The sequence below is a fragment of the Crinia signifera genome, chromosome 5 (genome assembly GCF_055691185.1).
Source record: "Crinia signifera chromosome 5, ASM5569118v1, whole genome shotgun sequence".
Classification (NCBI taxonomy): domain Eukaryota; kingdom Metazoa; phylum Chordata; class Amphibia; order Anura; family Myobatrachidae; genus Crinia; species Crinia signifera.
The window spans coordinates 285,851,009-285,876,099 of record NC_139221.1 but is presented as its reverse complement, the minus strand read 5'-3'; the positions used below and the strand labels follow the sequence as shown (position 1 = coordinate 285,876,099).

The 25,091-nt window shown below is 41.7% G+C and overlaps 1 protein-coding gene across 2 annotated transcripts in view; it reads left to right on the top strand.

The window, feature by feature from the left end:
• AHR (aryl hydrocarbon receptor) overlaps nucleotides 1–25,091 on the top strand; it is a 119,328-nt gene that overhangs the window by 85,544 nt on the left and 8,693 nt on the right. For both annotated transcript variants that reach the window (XM_083189152.1, XM_083189153.1), the window contains 7 exons: nucleotides 3,918–4,007; nucleotides 7,410–7,527; nucleotides 12,655–12,785; nucleotides 13,116–13,318; nucleotides 13,458–13,567; nucleotides 16,118–16,259; nucleotides 17,541–18,777. In XM_083189152.1, coding sequence (XP_083045278.1) covers nucleotides 3,918–4,007; nucleotides 7,410–7,527; nucleotides 12,655–12,785; nucleotides 13,116–13,318; nucleotides 13,458–13,567; nucleotides 16,118–16,259; nucleotides 17,541–18,777 — 2,031 coding nt within the window. The remainder of the gene's footprint in view (nucleotides 1–3,917; nucleotides 4,008–7,409; nucleotides 7,528–12,654; nucleotides 12,786–13,115; nucleotides 13,319–13,457; nucleotides 13,568–16,117; nucleotides 16,260–17,540; nucleotides 18,778–25,091) is intronic.

Genomic DNA, 25,091 nt, shown 5'->3' with positions numbered 1-25,091 from the left:
TTAATTGGTTATCAGCATTTAACACTTTCAGCCTGTTACGGCTGCCAGAATTTTCAGTGATGTTTGACTGGGATATGTCTGTTGCCACAAAGTTAAAGCACAGTTCTTGCTTAAAATCAGGATGCTGGTTCTGTAGCTATCTGGTAGCCATTTATTGGGTGGCACAGGCTGGATGGAAGCTGCTGGTTGCAGTATCTGGTGTGATATTTAAAATTCTATGTATGTGGGTCTCCCCATTTTGCATTGGCTATGTCCCAGTGACTTGCTGGCAGAAGGGCTACAAGATTTGTAGCCACTTGTTGGGCACAGACATGATAGAATGGGTTGGTTGCAGCATGCATAATGTATGTATCGGTGTCTCCACAACATAAGGTCTGCCCGTCCCATTGACTTGTAGGCAGGAGTACTACTGGAGCTGTGACGAGTGCGATGAGGTGGGGTCGCCCAAATGTGTGGCGATGCACTCAAGTGACTTAATTGGAAACGGAGAATAATTATATAGTGTTCACACTTGCACCCTGCACATTTCAAAATCCGTGTAGTTCCTCTCTCCTGCCTGTAGTGTCGCTGTCTGCTGTGGTGTCTATATCACATTGTGGCCTGTATCTCAAAACAGACCAGACTGTACTGGAAGCACCACAGCAGACAGCGACACCCCAGGCAGGAGAGATGAACTGCACTGATTTTTAAATGAATGAATACTAATTATATTTGGTCCTGTTGCCATAGGTGAGGCGACAAGACAGCATGTTGGGGTCTTGTGTCTCTGTGCTGCCAAGAATGGTGCAATGTGTAGGCAACTGTTGAAAAATATGGGGGGGGGGGGGGGGGGGGTCTTGTAAGCCCTGAAGAAGCCCCATAAAGTTTAATGGGAGTCAATCATTTTTTTTTTTTTAAGTTGTTGATTTTTTTCTCACTACTAAGGTAGCAGGGGTAGCAGAATGTCAAACGCCTTCAGCAACCGTATAAGGAGGGATCGCTACCGGAAGGCAGCATAAATATAGTTTGATGTCTAAGCGCAAAATTACATAGTGTTAGGGCAGCAGAATGGGAGCATGGGTGTGGATTATTAGCGTCGACATGGACTCAGTCGACAGGCCATAGTTTGACACATGAAAAAGGAAGACATGGTGTAGGTTGATATGGGCAAAAGGTCGACATAGAAATGGTCCAAACAGGAAAAGGTCAACATGCGTTTTTTTTAAACTTTTTTGGTATCTGTCGATATCTTCCGACATGGACACAAGTGTACCGCATCCCCTCGCTCCACTCGCTATGCTTCAGGCAACTCTATGCCCACTTTCATCATGAAGTAAGAACTAGTTGGCTTAAAAAAAATCATGAAAAACTCATGTTGACCTTTTCATGTGTCGACCTATTGCCCGTGGACCAATAAGGGCCAACCTAATTACAATCAACCGGCTACCAGGGAGCAGTGAAGGTGTAAGTTGCTTTGTGTACTTTTAAGCTAAACAAAATGTGAGCAGCATCAATGAAAGATGACCAATGGCCATAAGCCATTTACACCCTGTGATTGAAGAGTCTGTATGTTACACGCCGTTTGCACATGTTAGTGAGGTTGCATAACGCTGACTCTGGCAGACCTATGAGAAGTGAGTATGTGTAAGGCTGGTCCTAGGAGTTGTGGAAGGACAGACAGGCAGACCTATGAGAAGTGAGTATGTGTAAGGCTGGTCCTAGGAGTTGTGGAAGGACAGACAGGCAGACCTATGAGAAGCGAGTATGTGTAAGGCTGGTCCTAGGAGTTGTGGAAGGACAGACAGGCAGACCAATGAGAAGCGAGTATGTGTAAGGCTGGTCCTAGGAGTTGTGGAAGGACAGACATGCAGACCTATGAGAAGCGAGTATGTGTAAGGCTGGTTCTAGGAGTTGTGGAAGGACAGACAGGCAGACCTATGAGAAGCGAGTATGTGTAAGGCTGGTCCTAGGAGTTGTGGAAGGACAGACAGGCAGACCTATGAGAAGTGAGTATGTGTAAGGCTGGTCCTAGGAGTTGTGGAAGGACAGACAGACCTATGAGAAGTGAGTATGTGTAAGGCTGGTCCTAGGAGTTGTGGAAGGACAGACAGGCAGACCTATGAGAAGTGAGTATGTGTAAGGCTGGTCCTAGGAGTTGTGGAAGGACAGACAGGCAGACCTATGAGAAGTGAGTATGTGTAAGGCTGGTCCTAGGAGTTGTGGAAGGACAGACAGGCAGACCTATGAGAAGTGAGTATGTGTAAGGCTGGTCCTAGGAGTTGTGGAAGGACAGACAGGCAGACCTATGAGAAGTGAGTATGTGTAAGGCTGGTCCTAGGAGTTGTGGAAGGACAGACAGGCAGACCTATGAGAAGCGAGTATGTGTAAGGCTGGTCCTAGGAGTTGTGGAAGGACAGACAGGCAGACCAATGAGAAGCGAGTATGTGTAAGGCTGGTCCTAGGAGTTGTGGAAGGACAGACATGCAGACCTATGAGAAGCGAGTATGTGTAAGGCTGGTTCTAGGAGTTGTGGAAGGACAGACAGGCAGACCTATGAGAAGCGAGTATGTGTAAGGCTGGTCCTAGGAGTTGTGGAAGGACAGACAGGCAGACCTATGAGAAGTGAGTATGTGTAAGGCTGGTCCTAGGAGTTGTGGAAGGACAGACAGACCTATGAGAAGTGAGTATGTGTAAGGCTGGTCCTAGGAGTTGTGGAAGGACAGACAGGCAGACCTATGAGAAGTGAGTATGTGTAAGGCTGGTCCTAGGAGTTGTGGAAGGACAGACAGGCAGACCTATGAGAAGTGAGTATGTGTAAGGCTGGTCCTAGGAGTTGTGGAAGGACAGACAGGCAGACCTATGAGAAGCGAGTATGCGTAAGGCTGGTCTTAGGAGTATTGGAAGGACAGACAGGCAGACCTACATTATGAGTGTCATGAACTACCCTGTACGGAAGAAGGACTTCTTCTTTACATGTGAAATGCAGACTTCAAATTAGACCTCCACAAAACCTGTGTAATTGATATACGTCCTCGGATTAAAGGGATATTCAAGCAACCGTATGGGCACCCCTTACCCCTTTATATTTATATTATATATATATATGTGTGTGTGTGTATGTATATATATATATATATATATATATATATATATATATATATATATATATGTATGTGTGTGTGTGTATATATATATATATATATATATATATATATATAATATATATATATATATATATATATATATACTGTATATATATATATAATGTGTATACACTGTAATTAGCTGATAATGCTTAGTAACAACACTCTAAATGTATGTAACCCTCCTCACATCTATCTTCCTGGTTATATCCCCCACCTCTCCTAGAGACTACATATTCCCTAAGCCATGGGAAGCCAACTCGAGAGCTACCAACAGTTAACGTTTTCAAGGTCTCCTCACAGAATCACAGGTTAAGTAATTATCTCCACCTATGGATCTTTAGAAATGTGTCAGTGAGTAACGAGTGCACCTGTGTACCTGCTAGGTGGTCTGGATTACATTAACTGTTGGTAGTTCTTGAGGACTGGAGTTGGCTACCACTGGCCTAAGCAGAAACCCCGCACTGAACTGTTCTGGTCTCCCAAATAGCGGACTCTTTTCTGTCCTACAATGACACTAGCCCATTGAATGCTCTTGTTAATGGTTACTCAGTTAGTTGAATCATTATCTTACTGTGTGTTTGTTTTCCCCCCTATGCTATCTGTCTGCAACTTTTTATATTATATTGTTTATCCCTGTACAGTAGTGTTACACACACGTACATATATGCATATAAATGAGCCACATATTTATCCTGTTCATTGATCAGCTATCTTGAAAAAACAGATTTTTGATCTACTGTACATATTATATTCAAACCAGTCATTCCTTTGTTGTGTTGTTTCCTATCGTAGGCACTCAACGGATTTGTTTTGGTGGTCGCTGCTGACGGCCTTGTGTTCTTTGCATCATCCACCATTCAGGAGTACCTGGGGTTTCAGCAGGTATGCATTGTTTCCAATGATTGAACATTGCTGTTTATACTGGAGGAAAATGAATGTATCTACTGTATGTACTGTTGTCATAATAAATGATCATTTTGCTAATGAAGACGTAGCCTTTCTACAAGTCAGACCAGTTTCTGTAAACCATATAACATCAGCTGGAAACCAGTCAGACTGTAAATGGTTTCCATTACAGGAAGGTATATGTGCACTGCCCTGTGCCCACACTCGTGCTGACAGCGTTAAAGATTGATTGGTGCCCTTTATTCTTCCTGCAGCAAAGTCCAAGCTTTGTAAAAGTTGCGTGTGAAGTTCTAATTAAAAACTATGACTTTGATTGCTTTGGTATTTCCTTAGCATTCGCTGGCACAGATGATGCTTTCACAGGCCAAGTACAACAGATTATTTTTTTGTTGTTTGTTTTTTTGTGTGTGTGTGCCGGGGGGGTATTTCTATTTTATAAAATGGCATTGGCAGAGCAAATGGGATTGATATATTATACTTCGTGCAAAATAATGAGTCTACTTGCAGATCCTGGCTCGGTGTACGTACTTCTAATGCACAAATCTGAGCCCGTTGCTTAGGCTCCTGTTGGCAGTAATCAAAATAAGACCTGCTGCCGCTGCTTGGGAAACTCTGTCATTAAACTCTGTTTGCTTTCTTATTATTTGAAAGGCCAGTTCTTTGTTACGAAGTATAATTGAACAGTTTTATATGTACATGACATTTAATCTCTTGAATAAAACTTGTAATTTGCTGTTTGTACGAGCAACAATTGCTGCACAATTGGAGGAGGAGGAGGAGTTTGTGCCTAACCATCATATTGTAATATTAATACTGGTGCATTTAAGTCTTTACTGACGTTGTGTGTATTGGCACCCACTCCAGAATGGTATACGGTCGTAAGGCCGAAACACCAAAGGTCAACATTTTTTAGGATGACCACTGCAGGCCAACATGGCCTTAGGTCGACACATCCCAGCATGCCTTGCATGAGTTTAAGCATGGCCACATAGCAAAACTAATGCAAAGCATCCTGGAATGTGTAGTTTCTCAACATCTGGAGGGCCGCAATTGCCCAGCCCTGCACTAGGGTGTGGAGGGAGAATAGAATAGTTCCCAAAGCATGGCGAGCGCAGGCGTGCACCGAAAACCCCATGTCGGCCTTTCGACCTAATTCGTGTGTCGACAGAATGACCATGTCGACCTACAGCCATATCAACCTTTTCATGTGTCAACCTAAGGCCATGTCGACCTTCAGTGGTCCCCCCAATGCATGTCGACCTTCCTGTGGTGGACGCAATGACCAATACCCTCCAGAATAAGGACAAGGATAATGGATATTTATTTTAAGTTGCTTCGGCATAACACGTTCTATAAGCAGCGGCATTGTTCTGTACAACAGACGTGACCACTGAAACTTGGACATGTATAATCTAACTAAGACAGTGATGGCTAACCTTGACACTCCAGCTCTTGTTGAACTACACATCCCAGCATACCCTTCTACAGTTTTGCTATTTGGCCATGCCAAAACTGATGCAGGGCATGCTGGGAGTATCAAGGTTAGCCATCACTGAACTAAGAGAAGATCATTGGGGAAGCTGCCCATAGCAACCAAACCAATGTGGTATTTGCACCGAGAACTCCTGCTAGAATATCACAATTTCATTATCCATGGGAAAATAGGTGCAGCAAATGCAAAAGAACCGTACACCATAGAGATGGTGTATAGCATCATTTTGGTACTTGCGCTACATGCTGACCTTGGTGGATACATCGGCAGAGAGAATTGGTGCCCATAGTAGTGAAACCTCCCAGGTCCTGGCTATGGGGAGCCTCTCAGCAGCCAGGCTGTAATTGGGTCGGTTACCCCAGCGCTACTGTACATCACTGTCTTTCTGAATTTGAATCAAACATAAAAATTGCGTAAAGTGAGAAGCCGTTTGCATTCCTACCCCATGTTTGCTTTTGCTAGAAGTGCAGACAGTGACTTGTAATTACTGCTGCTTGGAGATTGTAGTGATTATCTCTTTGAAAGAAATTCCAAACCGGCCATCAAACAGAAATCAAAATATTTCCTAATCTAGGCTTCTAACTGGATTAATCAGATGAGTCTAATCGTTACCATGATCTCTTTTTTCTGTTTCTTCTTACATTGATGTTTTGAGCTTAAGCCAAGACCCGGCTGCTTCCAATAAAGTTTTATATACAAATATTAGTACACAGTAAATAAAGCACCAAATAAAAAGTTCATAGTGAATTCACGTCTTGAAAAACAATACTCTGTTGAACATGTTTGTTCAGTCTCATTCTATCTCTCCCGCCGCCCCCCCCCCCCCTTTTTTTTTTTTTTTTAATTTAGGAAAATAAAGGAAGTTCCCGTAAATGCTCAGTATTAGAGGTCTATCCTGTTACCCCTGATGCTGCTTTGGCTGACAAAAAAAAACACTGAATGTCGTGATTACTGACTGATGGGCTTTATTGTGGTATTCATGTAGAAAATGGGTGAAAACATGTGATTGGGCATAAAGCAGCCCGATGCACGCTGCTTTGTGGGCGTGCTGTACTAGCACGGATCACATTGCATTGCATGTGCATCCGTTGTGCATGCAATGCGATGCAATGTGATGAAACCTAAGTACAAAAAGTATGTGCTTGCACATACTTTTTGTACTTAGGTTTCATCGCATTGCATGCACAACGGATGCACATGCAATGCAATGTGATCCGTGCTAGTACAGCACGGAAAGCACGCCCTCATAGCAGCGTGTATGGGCTGCTTATGTCCCATGTGTTATCGCAGGTTACAGCTGCTGCTTATTGGGGATTCGGCAAGCAAAGCATAATACCTGATAACAGCAATTATTGGGGAATCAGAGCTAATAGGATAGCCCCGGCCAAACCTATTAGCAGCGATGAATGTACAATGTATGCTTATATGTAATTGCAAGTTATTTATTACTAATTATTTTACATTTCCTAAATATTTTTTTTTATTACCATTAAATAAATATTCATAATATTCATATATGCTATTTGTAAACCCCCCAGTCTTTAAATTATAATTTTATATACCAATGGGCAAAGGATTATGTTATGTCCAGGGCAGGGACTAAGCATGGCTTATTGCAGGTTGTAGGAAGGCAGCACACAATTTCAGTAGGAACCAGTAGAATACCAGACTTAGTGACCTGTGCTAACAGTGAGCCCATTGTTCTAAGGGTTTTGATAACCTCTATGCTCATAAGTGTTGGTTTAGCCCAGAAATGTAGCTGTATCCACTGTTTTTTAGGCAACTGTTTAAAAATGTTTAAAAGATAAATAAATGTATATTATTATATACATCACTGGACTAATGATGTCATATATTTTGTCTTGTTTTGCACCTTCCAATACTAGTCTGATGTCATTCACCAAAGTGTTTTTGAGCTGATTCATACAGAAGATCGGCCTGAATTTCAGAGTCAGCTACACTGGGCCCTGGACCCTGCTCAGCCAGATGCTCAAAGGTCCCCAGGTACAGTGTTCAATTCACATTTACATTGGTGGTCTTGTATTATGTTTTTGTTTAAAGTATTGTGTATCATATTTTATCCCCACCTGTGGGTACGGATAGAACAAACTATAAGCCAACAAATCCTGGGCACCCAGGGCAGCCGAAAGGGGAGGGGGGGAGCAGGTAATAGTTACCCAGGTCCAGGCTTGCTGGAGGTGCACAGCAGGGGCCCTGGTCTGACCCTCCCCCCCCCCCCCCCCCTACACACACACACTTCCCCCTCCGTCTCTCTCTCTCGAGGAGCAGCACACATGTACAGCATGTGCTGTGTTGACAACAGGCTCAGCATGTCTCACTGACAGCGTGGGAGCTCATGCTGAGCCTGCTATCAGCACAGCACATGCTGTACGTGTGTGCTGCTGAGGGGGGGCAACAATAACGCCACCACCAAAATCCCAGGCCACGCCTCCCGCAATTAGGCCACACCCCCAACATTTTACCGGGGCCCAGCATACCTCTCGGCTGATATATGATTTATATATTATACAGCGGTTGGGATAAAAAAGGGCTAAATATAATCAGTCACTCAGTTTTGATATTCATAGTGTAGACAGTATTGAAATGTCGGCATATAGCCCTTGGTGGGCTTACCATCTACAGAACACATAACTCTATTGTTGACCATTACACCGCATTGCCAACAAAAAAAAAAAAGAGAACTATTCAGGTTGTTATTCCATTTGAAATGACAGGAGTGTCACAATGTTTGTATCTGTGTACTAGTCGTATTGCGAAGTCTGAAAGGTGGGTAATTACACGCAGCCGCTCCCTGAATTTAATCTCTTCATTATTTAATTTACTGTGTGCAGAGAATGAGCTCATGGGCAATTAAACTACAGTTCTATATTTACCAGGTTATTACGCTTTCAGTTTTGTACCTTACGTATTTTATTGTGAAACACCATGAAAGCTAGTTAGTCTCGAGTTAAAGCGCATCTTATGCAAGTGGGAGGAATCTAATGTTGTTAATACAGCCTGGATAAAATCCTAATGGCAGTGTACACTTACTAATACCATACCACTCAGCAGACATGTGAAATCAGGGCAAATTACTGCAGGTGAGAAAAATAACCTGTAAACCTGCTCTCTTCTCTGTGTCATACTGTAAGTGTATTTTACATAATCTAGAATTGTTTGTGTGGAAGTTGTTCTTGTGCCCATTTATAGCTAATATGCTGATAGTCTGTCAGGAAATGTATTTCATAGTGAGCATGTAATTGGGATGAACTTTTCACATTCCTTAACCCTTTGGGTGCCAAGTGAGTTTGTCAAAATAGGTGTGAATATTGCCAAGCAAACATTTTTATTCATCATAATGACCTGTAATGTTTATAGGAAATATAATCCTTTCTTCTTTTTTTTTTTTTTTACACAAATTTTGGTACTTGTTTCCTAGCACGGCACCCACGGTTTTCAAACGTATGGCATCTTATGTATTGTATCGCATCGCATGCCATAGAGCCGCATGCGATGCAATGCTATTTTGGCCCCCCTATACAATTTTGAATTGTATAAGCACCCTAATGGGTGCTTACAATGTTAAATGCACCCCCACGCCACCCCCACTATGAACGCCAACCCAAAGCGTGGCAAGCACAGCGGTACGCGTCCTCCGACCTTTTCATACCCCCACTTTCCACGTCGCCGCGGAGTTGATTGCAGATAGTGTGGCGAGCCACCGAGCCCGAAGCGTGTCGAGCGCATGCGTATTACATTACATGTATTACGCCTCCCCTCGCAGGGCTCGCTGCGCTCGCCACACTTCGGGATCGGTGGCTCGCTGCGCTCGCCACACTATCTAAAATCAACTCCACACCGACGTGGATAGTGGGGGTATGAAAAGGTCGGAGGCGTACCGCCGCCCCCTAGCGGGCTCAATGCGCTCGGCATGGCGGTGCTTTTTTGTAACCTACACCCAAGTTTTTTTGTGCTTTAATTCTTTTCATTTTTGATTACTTTGTGCATTATCTGCTATTTTGTGATAAAGTGTAACCAAAACACTGAGATGGATGCAACAAGAGGTGCAGGTGTCTAAAAAGTATCGTAGAATCCCTTTATAGATGTGACATGTTTGTGTATGGACGTGGGTGTGGTATAGGGTTCCGACAGTCGGGATCCCGACGTCAGGATCCCGACTGGCCGGACCCAGACAGCATGGTGAGTGCAACAAAGCCCCTTGCTGGCTCGCTGCGCTCACCAAGCTGCGGGCACGGTGGTTCTCTACGCTCACAACCTATTCTATTCTCCCTCTATGGGGGTCGTGGACCCCCACGAAGTAGAATAGCCGGTGGCCGTTGGGCCCCCGTTTGTCAGGGTTTTGACTGACGGGTCCGCGTCCGGCACCATATGGACTTGATCTTCCACCCTTACAATATACTTCTATACTCCCTGGAGCAGTTTTCTGCCTTCCTACTATCATGTACACATTTATCAGTACATGTTTGTGAACAACTTTGTTTGTCGTTGATTAAATAGATTATAGGCTTTAATGTTACATTTAAATACAGTATATTAGTCTGGAATTTGTTGTACAATTAAGCTAGGTAAATATTTTCTTTGGATAGCCCTTGTTTACAGTTACTGAATGAGTGCTATGGTGTGTGGTGAGCTTGTTTAGGCATTTTTGGTCATGAAAAATATAAATTGCACAACTGTTGTGTTACACTACGGTGGAAATCTACTGTATATCTATTCTCTTTTAGCAAAGATATATATTTATCAGAAACCACCAGATCCGAATTTGTAGATTTATTTGAAGTAAAAGAACTATGGGGGATATTTAACGTGTGGCAATATTTTCGGCAGTTGAAAATATCTGGACTTTTTGACAAGAATTGGTCTGATTTTACATTCGACCTATCCAATCTATCTGATGGTCGTCAGAAAACATGTAGATCGGCAAAAAACTTGCCGAGCCACGTCGTATTTTGTCAAAAGTGGTCATTTTTCGACAATGCGGAATCGACTCTTAAAGTCAAATCTGCATGGTTGACAATGCGTCCAAAAATGGCGGCATTGAATAGGTTTGTGCTGATATTTCTGACTGTCGGAACTACCAGCACACATTGAATATCCACCTATGTGTCCGGATAGTGAATTACATGCACTGTATCAGCCATCTAGTATGTAATGTAATTATTGTTATCATTTATTTTATTATGGCGCCACAAGGGTTCTGCAGCAACCTAAAAGCTAAGGGTGCCCTTCTGTTATATCGTTCATAATATTGCCTAGTATGTATGTGACGAATGGTCATGCTCCCACAGGCCATTAATGATAAAACCCCCCACCTCCACCCCCATGTTGTCTGTACAGGCAGGACAATTTTGACTATATCATTAATAACGGCATGTACAGAGCAGGGGCCCAATGACGTCAATGAACAATATTGTTCCATGTGTATGCGCTATCTATATATGGGTTAATTTCATTATGCTTGCACATTTTTTTGCCGGAAAAAAACCCAACAGAACTTTGTTGCAGTATTGTACCTGATGTATTTTTTAGGACATTTCAACTGAAGCCTTTTTTTACCCAAATATTTAAAACCTGCATTCGGGTAAAAACACACAGCATCTGGTGTAAGTTCCTGGACCTACTGTATGTGTTTTTGTGGTTGCAGCTGTGAAAACAGATCACTTATTGAACATTTAAAGAATAAAAAAAATCCCCGATAAGTGCAGACATCAGGACTAATTAGGACGCCCGTGGGGGATCAATTAACTGCAGTAAATTGCTGTGGCTAATTGAATTCCCCCATTAAATACACTATACGATTCTCCTGAACGATCTGTACGATGATGATTTCTGTTACGATACCGTAGTGCATATTGTTCAGTGTGTACTCGGTATATCGTTAACGATGCATGCTCCCACATATTGTTAAGAATATGCCCAATTGTCTGAACCTGGTTTCTCTTACTGATCATTTTTGTCTGTTTTCCATTGTTGGGAGCAAATTTAAATTAAATTGTCACTTGTTCCTATACATTACCAGATTTTTGTTTCAACCAGAAAGATTGGACAGATCGGGTACACACTGAACGATTTGTCGGTCCAATCCACCGGATCGGACAACATACTGCTAAATTTGGCCCATATTGGCAGTGTGCATGCTTATGATCGCTAGTGATGTTGTCCGGCTTGATGTGCTGCACATCAAACCTTACAATATAGCTAGCGTCCGAATACATGCTAATGATGGACAGAACAGCGATTGTTCCGGTCTTCATTAACATAGCTGAATGTGTACCACATAGGCCCGGGTACACAGCACTGCAGTTTGTATCCAGTTTTTGAGCTTTGTGACAGTAGTACAGTGGTGTTGCGTAAATAGAAAATGAAAGTCCTGGAAGTGTTTTTATGGGTGCTCCTTTTGAGGAAGTGGCTAATTAAAATACTTTTGTGGCAATTTTCATAATAAATTGAGAAACAATCTTGATACTTGGAAAATGCTTACATTTAGTTACTCTCTTCTCCAATTTAATGCAGCGGGGGACGATGACAACTAGGACCTAGTATAAAAAAAAACGTGTTCATAGCAGCTTTCGGGAAAAACTTAGTGGTTCTCAAGCTCAGTCCTCAATACTGCATAATAAGCCAGGTTTTAAGGAAATCCACGATTGAGCACAGATGGTTAAATCATATTCACTGAGATACTAATAAAAACATCAGTGCTCCAGCATACAGATCCTCAATGTGTGGACTGGTAGAATGCCATGAGGGTGGAATTTGAAAACCTTTAAATCACTTTAATTCTCTGCCATAAATGATAAGCTCCCCTTTAATAGCCTAAAACACAAACTGGTGCAGGTAATTAAGCAGGGATGGTATTATAAATTAGGAGATTCATACTAGGTATTCATTATAATTAGTAGGTACTATTGTGTAAGTCAAGCACGTAATGTGATTTTTATGGTGGGACAGTATAAGAAGGGAGCACCCTACCGAAGTTGCCCGTTTATATTTTCATATACTGTAGCTGGATTCAGAACAGGCACATTTGCAACATGAGTAGCTGATTTATTAGCCTAAACATGTTGGAGTAAATTATGGAGTACATTGGAATCTTTTATACTTTTCCTACAGATGACAATGACTTCTCCGTTATACCATCATGCTACAAACCGGAGCAGCTTCCTCCTGAGAATTCCTCCTTCATGGAAAGAAACTTTGTCTGCAGATTGAGGTGTCTGCTGGATAACTCTTCTGGGTTTTTGGTAAGTCGCCCCTTTTCTACTATCAGGCACATAGGTGTGGGGGGGGGGGGGGGGGGTTGCCTAATTTAGAACACCTGTATAGGCTTACAGCCTTCGTTGTCTACCGAAATTAGTCCAAAGGCTTGTGCATGGTATACCATTTCATACAATGATATTTACTAAATGCTCCTAAAGCTTATTTAATGTAATAAGACCGGACAATGAATATTAAATCAATGCTTAGCTGGAGTTGCTATCTTTTGGACAGGAAATGGGTTAATAGAATTATTGTTCATGAACCTCACAGTGTTTCTTTTAATAGAGCATATGTTCTCATACATTGTGCTTCAGGCTATGAATTTTCAAGGACGTCTAAAGTTTCTTCATGGACAGAACAAGAAAGGGAAAGATGGATCGCAGATTCCCCCACAGCTTGCACTATTTGCGCTGGCTACTCCGCTGCAGTCTCCTTCCATCCTGGAGATCCGAACCAAAAACTTCATCTTCAGAACAAAGCACAAGCTCGACTTCACCCCAATAGGGTGTGACACAAAGTAAGAGCCACAAAAGCATTCTGTTGTCAACATTTTTTCCTTTACTATTATGTTCTGCCACTAGACTCCCATCTTGCAGAATGTTAGCTGGTACACTTATGGGTTGTCTTTTTTTTTGTTTGATCTATTTTCTCTGCAGAGGAAGTATAGTGCTGGGGTACACAGAAGCTGAGCTGTGTGTCAGAGGAACCGGCTATCAGTTCATTCATGCTGCAGATATGATGTATTGTGCAGACAATCACATCCGAAGTGAGTGCTTTTATTACTTATGAACATATTATTTGTGCCTGTGTATGGAGAGACCCTGTTGACTTCACCACTTATGGCCTAGGTCCGTGGTTCCAAACCTTTTTTCTCCCCCCTACCCCTTTTCTTTTATAAGTACCACCTCCTCTTGAAATATCCACAGTACTTATGAGTGGAGTGGGAGTCCGCAGTAAATTTTTTCCTTATGCGTGTCCTTATATTAAGGAGTAGCAGAGGAGTGATGTGCGGCCAGGAATCTGTTCCCTCTCTGTCTGGCCATTGGTTGTGTACTGTCTCCAGGGTTCCTGCTAACGCCTGTAGGATTAATGCCGCTGCTTCCTCCACCCGTGTCAGACATCAGGGATAATCTACCCTGCACTGAGGGCAGTGTGGGTAGCTCCCAGTGGATTGCTTATCGGGCAAAAGGACGACGAGACCCTGATGCCGCTGAAGACAGACCCGGAAGTGACGCAACATGGTTTATCTCCATGGCATTTTCCGCCATTGGGAGACTTCCTCTTCTTCCTCAGATCCTCTTCTTCCAGTTTGTAGGGTGCTCCCAGGGGTACACATACCCCAGGGGGGGAACCACTGGTCTTGGGTTGTGTAACTCCAAACATAGATCACTTTGTATTGCAGTGATCTCCTCTATTCTCCTAATGCTGCAATTTAGTCACCTGGCATGATCTTTGGCAATTAATATCCTCTAATAGGTTGGTCTTAGGTGATTCTGTGCAGGAAATGCTCCTAAAAATAGGGAACACAAGAAGGCTGTTATGTTTTTTTATATAATGTGAATAATATCTTAAAATTAATTGTATTATTGTTTAATTATACTACTGTTGGCAAATTCTACATCATGCATGGAATTAGGAACAGAGTTGAGGAAGTCAGTAGGGGGGAGGACTTTGGGAAATCTGTTGATGTAATACTTATTGATTTAGCTAAAGCTTTTGACACGGTGCCTAATAAAAGGTTATTAATAAAACTAGGTAACTAAGGTTTAGGAGATAAAAATCTGTAATTGGATTAAAAACTGGTTGCACAGTTGGGGACAAAGAGTGGTGGTAAATGGCATACATTCCAGCTAGGGTAAGGTCCAAAGTGGAGTCCCACAATATTTAATATTGGGACCCACCTTGTTTAATATATTCATTAATGATATAGGAAGTGACATAGTGAGTAAAATTGCAATACTTGAGGACCACACAAAATTTAGTAAGGAAATTAACTCAGGAGAGGATGTGGATACACTACAAAGTGACTTAATTAAACTGGAAAGGTGGGCGGAGAGGTGGAAAATGCAGTTTAATGCAGTTTAATGTTGATAAATGTAAAATAATTCATTATGGGAACAAAAATGAACAAGCTAATTAAAGGCTAAATTGATTTGTTATAGAGAATTCTGCTGTAGAGAAGGACTTGGGGGTCATCATAGATGAAAAATTGGGTAATAGTGCACACTGCTCAAGTGCAGCAGCAAAAGCAAACAGGACACTGGCATGCATTATAAGGGGAATGGATTCAAGGGATGCCAATGTTATAGTGCCTCTTTACAAGACATTGGTGAGACCATACTAGGAATACTGTGTTCCTTTCTAGGCACTGCACCTTAAAAAGGACATAAATGAATTGGAACAGGTACAGAGAAGGGCAACTAAGATAATAAAATGTCTTGAATCACTAGAATAAAAAGATAGGTTAACCAGTCTGCATATGTTTTCACTGGAGAAATGGAGGTTGAGAGGAGATATGATTAGCCTGTTCAAATACAGGATTGAGAATCATATGGAACGGGGAGATGATTTGTTCACTAACAGGCCTATACTTAGGACACGCGGGCATGTACTGAGGCTCGCGGAAAATAAATTCTGTACTGTATTAAGAAGAGGATTCTTCCCATTCGTTTTGGCTTGTACTTCAATGGTTTTGAGAAATCCTCCCCAGATAGTCCACATTATAGTAGTGTGCAAGGTTCCACCATGAACCCCACAACTGATTGAATCTCCACCTTATTGTTGGTGCTCTGCTGCCCATAGTTCATGGATCTGCTTGACAATAAATGGAACATGCATGTGAGTGGAGGAGAATATGAGCATCAGACAGAAAAACTTGCAAAGCACACTGTGAAGCGAGCCTTTTCCATATCCTATTTAAATACATTGTACAGAATACTTTTAACGTGATAATTTATAAAAATCTATATAACATGACACCTGGTGTAAACCAGATCTAACCACTCAGTCATATTAGATGTATACAGTGATATGGCATTGGGCATAATAAAACAACAGGAACTTGCAATACTAGGTGTCGATATAACAACTAAGACCTTCATCAGGGTGGGGTAATACAGTGAGCTCATAAAGATAATAGTCTTTATTTGGTGCCCTGCAAAACTGTATAAATTAGTCAAGAGGAAGTGAATACAACAAACTATTCCCGATGGACACATTATCCTCTTTATGAACACGGTCTGAAAACTGTTCTCCTAAATGTGTAACTGCTGATATTATATTCCCGCTTAACTTACACTTATTGTTTCATACCTAGTGATCAAGACCGGAGAAAGCGGCATGACTGTGTTCAGACTTCTTACTAAAGACAGTGGATGGGCTTGGGTTCAAGCAAATGCACGTCTTGTTTACAAAAATGGAAGACCAGATTACATCATCGCGACCCAAAGACCCCTTTCGTGAGTATATTTGTTAGAGGTGCCTGACCTTTTATACCCATGGCATTCTTTTCCAATGTCGGTCTCTACAGCTTTTCAAGAGGATACTTGGTTTAGAAACATGCCCATGGGAGGAGTCCTAACTAGGGGGTTTATTACTAAAGGCCAATTTCCATAGATTTTCTATCAATTTAGATTTTTTTTTAATATTTTACTTTTTTGTTCATTTGTAAAATGTGTGTTTTAGTTCCTAAAACCCAGCATTGATTAAGAACAGTTTTTATCTATTTTAAATAGCTGAAAATCCATGGAAATTGACCTTTATCTAAGCACAGTATTTGAAATGACAAAAGCGGATTGGTTGCTTTAGGGGAACGTCTCCAGTTGATCACTCACCAAGTCTTCTGCCCCATGTACCATAATCTAATCATTCTCATCTAGTGGTAATAGTACCACACCTTTGCTTCCATTTACTTTTTTAAAGAACTCAAGTAATGTAAAATATTGATATTTAGCCACGTGTCGGAGTAGTTTAGAAGTTTTGTTTTGCCTGTTCCAACAAATATTCTGTGCAGACTTATGGTGCACTGGTTACTAATGTAGCATCTCCTGTCAATTCACCTTTTTGGTGGTTGGTTAAGAACTGTGCCTTGTTCATACGCGTCACATTTTGCTGTATAACAATGCTTCATTTGGAAAGTCAGGTACAAAAATTCACATGTTAATTTAAGGTCCTCTGTCTCTGTTAATTACAAGACTTTTTCATAGTATTTTGTACTTGTATTAACCACTTGCCTGTCATGGCCATATAGTTTGCAATTACACCATCTGATCTGTCATGGGTGTGTATCCAAAGCTCTATGCAATTCCTTGTCATACTTACAGGGAAGGGACGCCTGAGTATGGGAAATGTCTTGTACCTAGCATGGCGCTGGTGAAAGTGCCAATACTAGTTTTATGGAATATCACGTTAACATAAGGTAGTAAATCAGGCTTTCCACAGCTGTCGGCAACTACAGCCTACAGCCACCTGTCTAAATCGGCTACTTGGGCAGGTGGCATCATTTGAGTTACCTGTACTTTCCAATTAAATGCTCTTAACATCGGGGTAGGCTTAAAATGTGGTCCATATAGAACGCATGTCTATTTTAGAATGCAGAGCTTTGCAGAATACTAGATTATATCCAAATCTGGGGCACTCCTCCAAATAAGTGAGGAATGGGCAGCCTTTTGGTAAAAGCACATTTTTCCCAAAAGTCATTGTGTGTTCTCAGTATGTCCTTATGTTTGTTTGTATTTCAGAGAGGAGGAAGGAGCAGAGCACTTAAGAAAGCGGAGCTCGCAGCTGCCTTTCGTTTTTACAACTGGTGAGGCTGTGTTGTACGAGCCCTCGTTTCCTTTCCAAGGCATAATCGCCCCATCACAAAATAAACTTAAAGGCTCTTCAAGTAAAGGAACCTCCGCCAAAGCGACTTTAAATGAGGCACCTGTCAATCCTGCGTCTCTCCTGGGTGCCATGCTGCGGCAGGACGAGTCTGTGTACATTTGTCCTCCAGCTCAAAACACCGTTTCTTTTGACAGTTTTCTCAAAGGTTCCGCAAATGAACTAAGCTCTAACTTTCCCAGTGTTTGGCATGACAGTCCAATGGTCGTGGCCAATAACAACATGAAGCAGGAGGAAGCAGCTTTTTCCCAAGTAAAGAGTGCAGTACTCTCTATAGATCAGACAGATGTCATCACAGAGGGCAAAAACAACGAGCTTTACAATATCATGAGAACTTTGGGCATCAACTCTGATGATCTGGTGATGATACAGCAAGATGAAGAGTTCTTCAGAAGTGAATTTGATTATCCGGATATTGGGGAGATTGATGTGGCAGACGAAATTCTGTCTTACGTTCAGGATTCTCTCAACAGAAAGTCAGATTGTATGTTTATGAACCCACTTCAGCAATTGCCATGTGAGCCGGACTCCAGCAGTGTAAGACAAGATGGCTTGGACACGTCGCAGATGCATCAGCCAAACCAAGTGATGCCGCAACAGCTGTGTCATAAAATGAAACATATGCAAGTCAATGGCATGCTCACAAACTGGAACTCTATGAGTGGCAGCATCCCTTACCAGGAACAGCCAAGTGAACAGTATGTTCCCAGCCTCAACAACGTGGCTCCAGAATTTTACAAAGCTGAACTAAGTAGTGCTCCATTTGCTTGCAAAGAGGAATATATGCCTTACCCGGAGTCACTGCCCACAGTGGCACTACCGGCTAACCTTACACAGATGGACTTCGATCTTGGAAACGTGGAACAATCTATGTACTCTGCTCCCTCAAACTTGGATGGCTTTTTGGAATGTTTATCACAGGCACCTGAAATCCAAGATTGTGGCTTAAATGCACAGACCGTAATGATGACTTCCCAGCCTTGCTATTCTGGTGCTGTGTCTATGTATCAGTGCCTACCGGAGGCTCAGCCGTCCTGTCTGAATCAGATGCAGTATAACACTGTGATGCCAGCTCAGCAACAGTTGTTAAACAAAGTAAGCTGCACTCAACAATATGTACATACGGATGTGTCCACTTATGTCTAGCCCTCCTAGTGACTTGCTAGCACCAAAAAACTTTGCGTGTAACTTACAATAAAATGCTTCTTGATAACAAAAAGGTTGTGATGCACAAGCAGCATTTGCTGATAAAAATAATATACGGCATGCCTATATTCTGTGTACGACCACGCATGTCCCAGAAAATACTGTAACATTGTTGCTGACAGAATATAGGCATGCTGCATATCTTTGTAATCTACTGTGTCTACTTGTTCATCTTATTTACATAGTGAATAATATGCATTTTTCGGTACTTGTTTTCTAGCATGGCGCCCAATTTTTTCATCTTAGGGCATCTTATGCCATCGCATCGCGTTGCTTGCCATATAGCCACATGCGATGCAATACAATTTTTTATTGTATAAGCACCCTAATGGGTGCTTACAATGTTAAAAGCAGGCCCAATACGATTTTTATATTGTATAAGCACCCTAATGGGTGCTTACAATGTTAAATGCACCCCCACTATCAACGCAAACCCGAAGTGTGGCGAGCGTAGCGGTACGCGTCCTCCGACCTTTTCATACCCCCGCTATCCATGTTGGCATGGAGTTGATTTTAGATAGTGTGGTGAGCGCAGCCAGCCCGAAGCACGGCGAGGGGACGCGTATTACTTTACATGTATTCCGCATCCCCTCACGGGGCTTGCTGCACTCGCCACGCTTCGGGCTCACTGCGCTCGCCACACTATATAAAATCTGCTCCACGCCGACGTGGATAGTGGGGGTATGAAAAGGTCGGAGGATGCGTACCGCCGCCCCTCGCGGGCTCGCTACGCTTGCCACGATTCGGGTTGGCTTTGATAGTGGGGGGGGGGGGGCATTTAACATTGTAAGGACCCATCTGGGTGGTTGTACAATAAAAAATCGTATACCATCGCTTTGTATGCCATAGAATGCCATACATTTCTTATTGTACAACATCGCGCAGCATCGCAAAGCATACCATATTTAGTCTTATGGTATACAATGCGATGGGCGCCGTGCTAGGAAACAAGTACCCATTTTTCATTTTTTTTTTTAAGAAAAAAGCGTTTTATGTGATGTTTCCTCTCACTCACACTAGGCATCTCCCACTGTTGGGTGCATTGAGGATAGATGTATGAGGACACATCTGTACATAAAACAATGAAAGATCTAGATTTAATTCTCCCCATGTACACATCTAAGAAGTAGTGTTACCAGGTCTTTTAACACCCAGTGCACACTCCTTAAAGCCCCCTCGCATGCCTAAGGCACACAAAGCAGAAATGGGCATGACCTAAGGTAAAAGGGGGTGTGGCTTAGATTGTAATCCTAGCAAACAAAGTTTAGGATAAGACCTATGAAGGCGCAATGCTGCCTGAGGATATGTACTTTACCCGGTTATCACCAAATAACCAACAAACTTATACAACATACAAAATTGGGAATTTCCAAGTCTCTGGCGCAAAAGCTTGAAAACGATGGATCTAGAGGTTTTCAGGGATCTCCACAGTTCTCAAGGGAATTTCTCAAAAAATAAAGAAAGAGAATATCAGTAATGATACTGACTATTCAAGACTCAAGTATGGATTACAGGGAGGAGATGAATAGATGGGCGTACCCCACTCACGGTAAGTAGCTCTATGTACAGGTACGTAGCGGTTTCTTTGCCTTTGTCTCTCCTTCTTTCTTCTTTCTTTCTCCTTTTTTTTCCTCTTTTTCTTCTTCTTTTGTTTTCTTTGATTTCTTAAACCGGATGGTTTTTCACTCAGTGGTTTAAGTGAAAAATGTGGGAATAGAGAATCAGGATTAGTGCATTCGGTCAGAAGTTTTTCTAAACACCCCGTGCAAGTAGGAAATGGTGGTGCTCGTACCTTACTCACCCGAAAGAAGAGTAAGATACTTATATAAAGGTATCTTTATAGGTGTATATAACCAAGGAAAGAATGAAAGTGCGTACCGCACTTACGTGTCTTTATGATTAGTCTCCACCCGTAGCGTGTGCTTGGCTTGAGATATAGGTTCCGATGTCACCGTCGGGACCAATATTTCTCAGTTGAGGTGTACATAGGTAGGTAAAAATAATAATACAGTATGAGTGGGTGAACTAAAATATTAAATGACCTCTATATAGAGAGGATAAGTGGTAGAAGGAAAAGTGCCTTCAAAATAGAAAGAGGTACTAGTAGCGTACCGTGACTCACACTGTGATGTGTGGATAAATTCCCATAAAGGTTTCTTTTTTAAGGAGAAGTTTTCACCGCTTATAGTGTTTATATATAGATCACATATGTACCCTAGAGATTTTCATTGAGCAAAAGATATGCGTACCAGAACTTACAATGAAGTAAGTATGTTTCCACCTATAGGTGGAAACATACTTACTTCATTGTAAGTTCTGGTACGCATATCTTTTGCTCAATGAAAATCTCTAGGGTACATATGTGATCTATATATAAACACTATAAGCGGTGAAAACTTCTCCTTAAAAAAGAAACCTTTATGGGAATTTATCCACACATCACAGTGTGAGTCACGGTACGCTACTAGTACCTCTTTCTATTTTGAAGGCACTTTTCCTTCTACCACTTATCCTCTCTATATAGAGGTCATTTAATATTTTAGTTCACCCACTCATACTGTATTATTATTTTTACCTACCTATGTACACCTCAACTGAGAAATATTGGTCCCGACGGTGACATCGGAACCTATATCTCAAGCCAAGCACACGCTACGGGTGGAGACTAATCATAAAGACACGTAAGTGCGGTACGCACTTTCATTCTTTCCTTGGTTATATACACCTATAAAGATACCTTTATATAAGTATCTTACTCTTCTTTCGGGTGAGTAAGGTACGAGCACCACCATTTCCTACTTGCACGGGGTGTTTAGAAAAACTTCTGACCGAATGCACTAATCCTGATTCTCTATTCCCACATTTTTCACTTAAACCACTGAGTGAAAAACCATCCGGTTTAAGAAATCAAAGAAAACAAAAGAAGAAGAAAAAGAGGAAAAAAAAGGAGAAAGAAAGAAGAAAGAAGGAGAGACAAAGGCAAAGAAACCGCTACGTACCTGTACATAGAGCTACTTACCGTGAGTGGGGTACGCCCATCTATTCATCTCCTCCCTGTAATCCATACTTGAGTCTTGAATAGTCAGTATCATTACTGATATTCTCTTTCTTTATTTTTTGAGAAATTCCCTTGAGAACTGTGGAGATCCCTGAAAACCTCTAGATCCATCGTTTTCAAGCTTTTGCGCCAGAGACTTGGAAATTCCCAATTTTGTATGTTGTATTAGATTGTAATCCTATTGACCTTACTCTGGGGGATAGCCCATTTTCTCTGGAGATGATTGGCTGCCCCAGAGACAAGTGGCTGCATGGTCAGCTCATCCACTATGACAGGAGCTGGGTGCTCCAGAAACGCTGCAGCACCTGGCTCATGGCACTGTGGAGAAGCCAGTATTTTGATATTTCCCCTTTATGAGGATGACACCCAGGAGTAGCCTGGGTGTCCTATGTATCCTATTGGCTATCTGGCTATTTTTAAAGCCAATAACAAAAATCCAGAAAAATCTGAAGTTATCCCCAATAATGTGGTGTTAAGAACTATGGGCCTTATTCTAGTTCACTCTTTCTGACAAAATCCTTCAAAACCATGTGCACTGCAGGTGGGGCAGATGTTACTTGTGCAGAGAGAATTAAATTTGGGTGGGGTTTTACTTCAAAGTGAGATCTATATTGCAGTGTAAAAATAAAGCAGTCAGTATTTACCATGCACAGAAACAAAATAACTCACCCAAATCTAATTCTCTCTTCACATTTTACATCTTCCCCCCTGCGGTGCACATGGTTTTGTCCATCTAAAAAGGATTTTGTCAGAAAAAGTGAACTAGAATAAGGCCCTGAGTACTGTACATCCAAACATGCATATGGGGGAAAGGTGCACACCCTAATTACACACATATTGAGAGGTGCTATCATACTAGGACTTATAGTTCTACAAAGAAAGAAAAATAGTGTCGATGCACGCTCCACAATAATAATAAGCTCTGCTATTTTATATTGAGCAGTATCGAGGTTCTTAGTATATTCTTTGGCTAAAAAATATTAGCCCACCAACCAGCGTCTAGGTGACCTTGTCTCTCTGGTAGACGCCTAATACTAAGTTTGAATCCAGGGAGCAGGGGCCCAAAAAATCCGGTGAAAGACAGTCACCCAAGTGTCTGTGAATTTATAAAAAACGAAGCATAAACTAGGGATTAAAATTGTTTACATAAGTGAAAAAAAGCTAGCGGGTATAATGGTAAAAGGAAATAGTGCAAAATAAATGTTATGGTGCACATTTCTAGTCTCCTATACCTAGCCTCAATATGCCATGTGGTGCGAGATGCCTGGTGTTGTGTCTTTCTGTACATCTTAGTCGCAGTGAAAAAAACATTTGACGACGCTGCACTAATATGATGTGCAACACTTGTATATCTGTATACAAAGCACAACAGAACTTAGCGTGAAAAACCGCTGCATCTTAGAACTTCATAGACCAATTCAGACACACTCAGATATACAAGTGTCACATATAACATCAATAAAGTTTTGTTGTATCACATTGCGACTAATACGCATATTCGCATGAAAAGCCGCTCTGCGCAAGCAGGGTCATACGGGACCTGGAGCACCATTGAGCAATGTTTGGCCTGACTGCAGCAATAGTGTATGCTGACACATGTATGTGCAAGAACGTTTGTAGAAATGTACGAAAAGTTTTATTGTTCCTCAGTGAGAAAAACAAAATAGCAATCTAGCAAATATGATACCTTTTAATGGCTAACAAAAATAAATGTTAAAATGCAAGCTTTCGAGACTTCTTAGGTCTCTTCCTCAGGCATGGTATAACAAGGTGTGTGAAGAACCACATATATATATACACAGCAGAGTAGGAACAAGATGTGATAGATGGACATTCTTAAGATCAAAACAAAACAAAATAACAGAATGAGCTTGTAAATTGAGTCCTTAATTGGTTTGTAGATAAGTAGTGTGAAAGTTTTATTGTCTCTAAGTTGATGACAGACCAGAGTTAGAGCTCCGATGCCCTCACTCTCTCTGGGCCAGATTCCTCAGATGTTGTAGTGGGCCATAAATCCCTCGGATAGATTCAGTCCTGTGTTAAGGGTGTCAAACGTTGTCATTAATTTGTATTCCCAGACCCTCCTGTCTCTTTGTGATTTGAAATTTCCTTTTAGTATAATCACTTTCATATGATCCTGATTGTGTCCTGGGCTGCAGAAATGTTTGGCCACAGGAAAGTGTGTCTTTTTTTCCTTTATTGTGTGGCGATGGGACCTCATCCTTGCCTTAAGTTTTTGTCCTGTTTCTCCAATCCCTATATTCCAATATCCCCCATGAAGATGGACTGACAGCATGCCAGATATATCTTGAGTCCAATGGGATTGCTCCTGGTCCTGCAACACAGCTTACAAAATTCATCCTTACACACAATTATTTTTCCTTTGGCAAAGAAATATTTCTACAGCGCACCGGGACCGCCATGGGCAGTAAAATGGCACCGCAATACGCCAATCTGTTCATGGCAAAACTCGAGAGTGACTTCTTGGCATCCTGCTCAATCAAACCCTTGGCTTACTTCCGTTACATCGATGATATCCTGATCATCTGGACTGATTCTGAACAAGAACTCATACATTTCCATGAAAAATTTAACAGATTTCATCCTACAATAAACCTGACAATGAATTACTCATATACCGAGATAAACTTCCTTGACACCACTATAACAATTCAAAACAACGCAATACAGACAACCCTATACCGAAAACCCGTGGATCGGCCTTCATACCTCAGATGGGACAGCTTCCACTCGAAACACATCAAAAAATCCATTGTCTACAGCCAGGCCATCAGATATCATCGCATCTGCTCCAGCCCAGCAGATAGAGATGTCCACTTAAAACAACTTAAAGGGACCTTTTTAAATCAGGGATATCATCCCACATCAATCAACGATCAGATTATCAGAGCCATCAGGATACCCAGAAATCAACTTCTCCAATATAAAGAAAGAGAAAGAAACAACCGTGTACCCCTGGTAGTCACCTACAACCCACAGCTTGAGGTGCTAAGAAAAACTGCAAAAAAACTACATCACATCATACACAAAGATGACCGCCTGAAAACAATATTCCCAGACCCTCCACTACTATGTTACCGACAACCTGCAAACCTGAAAAATATTATAATCCGAAGTTCACTGC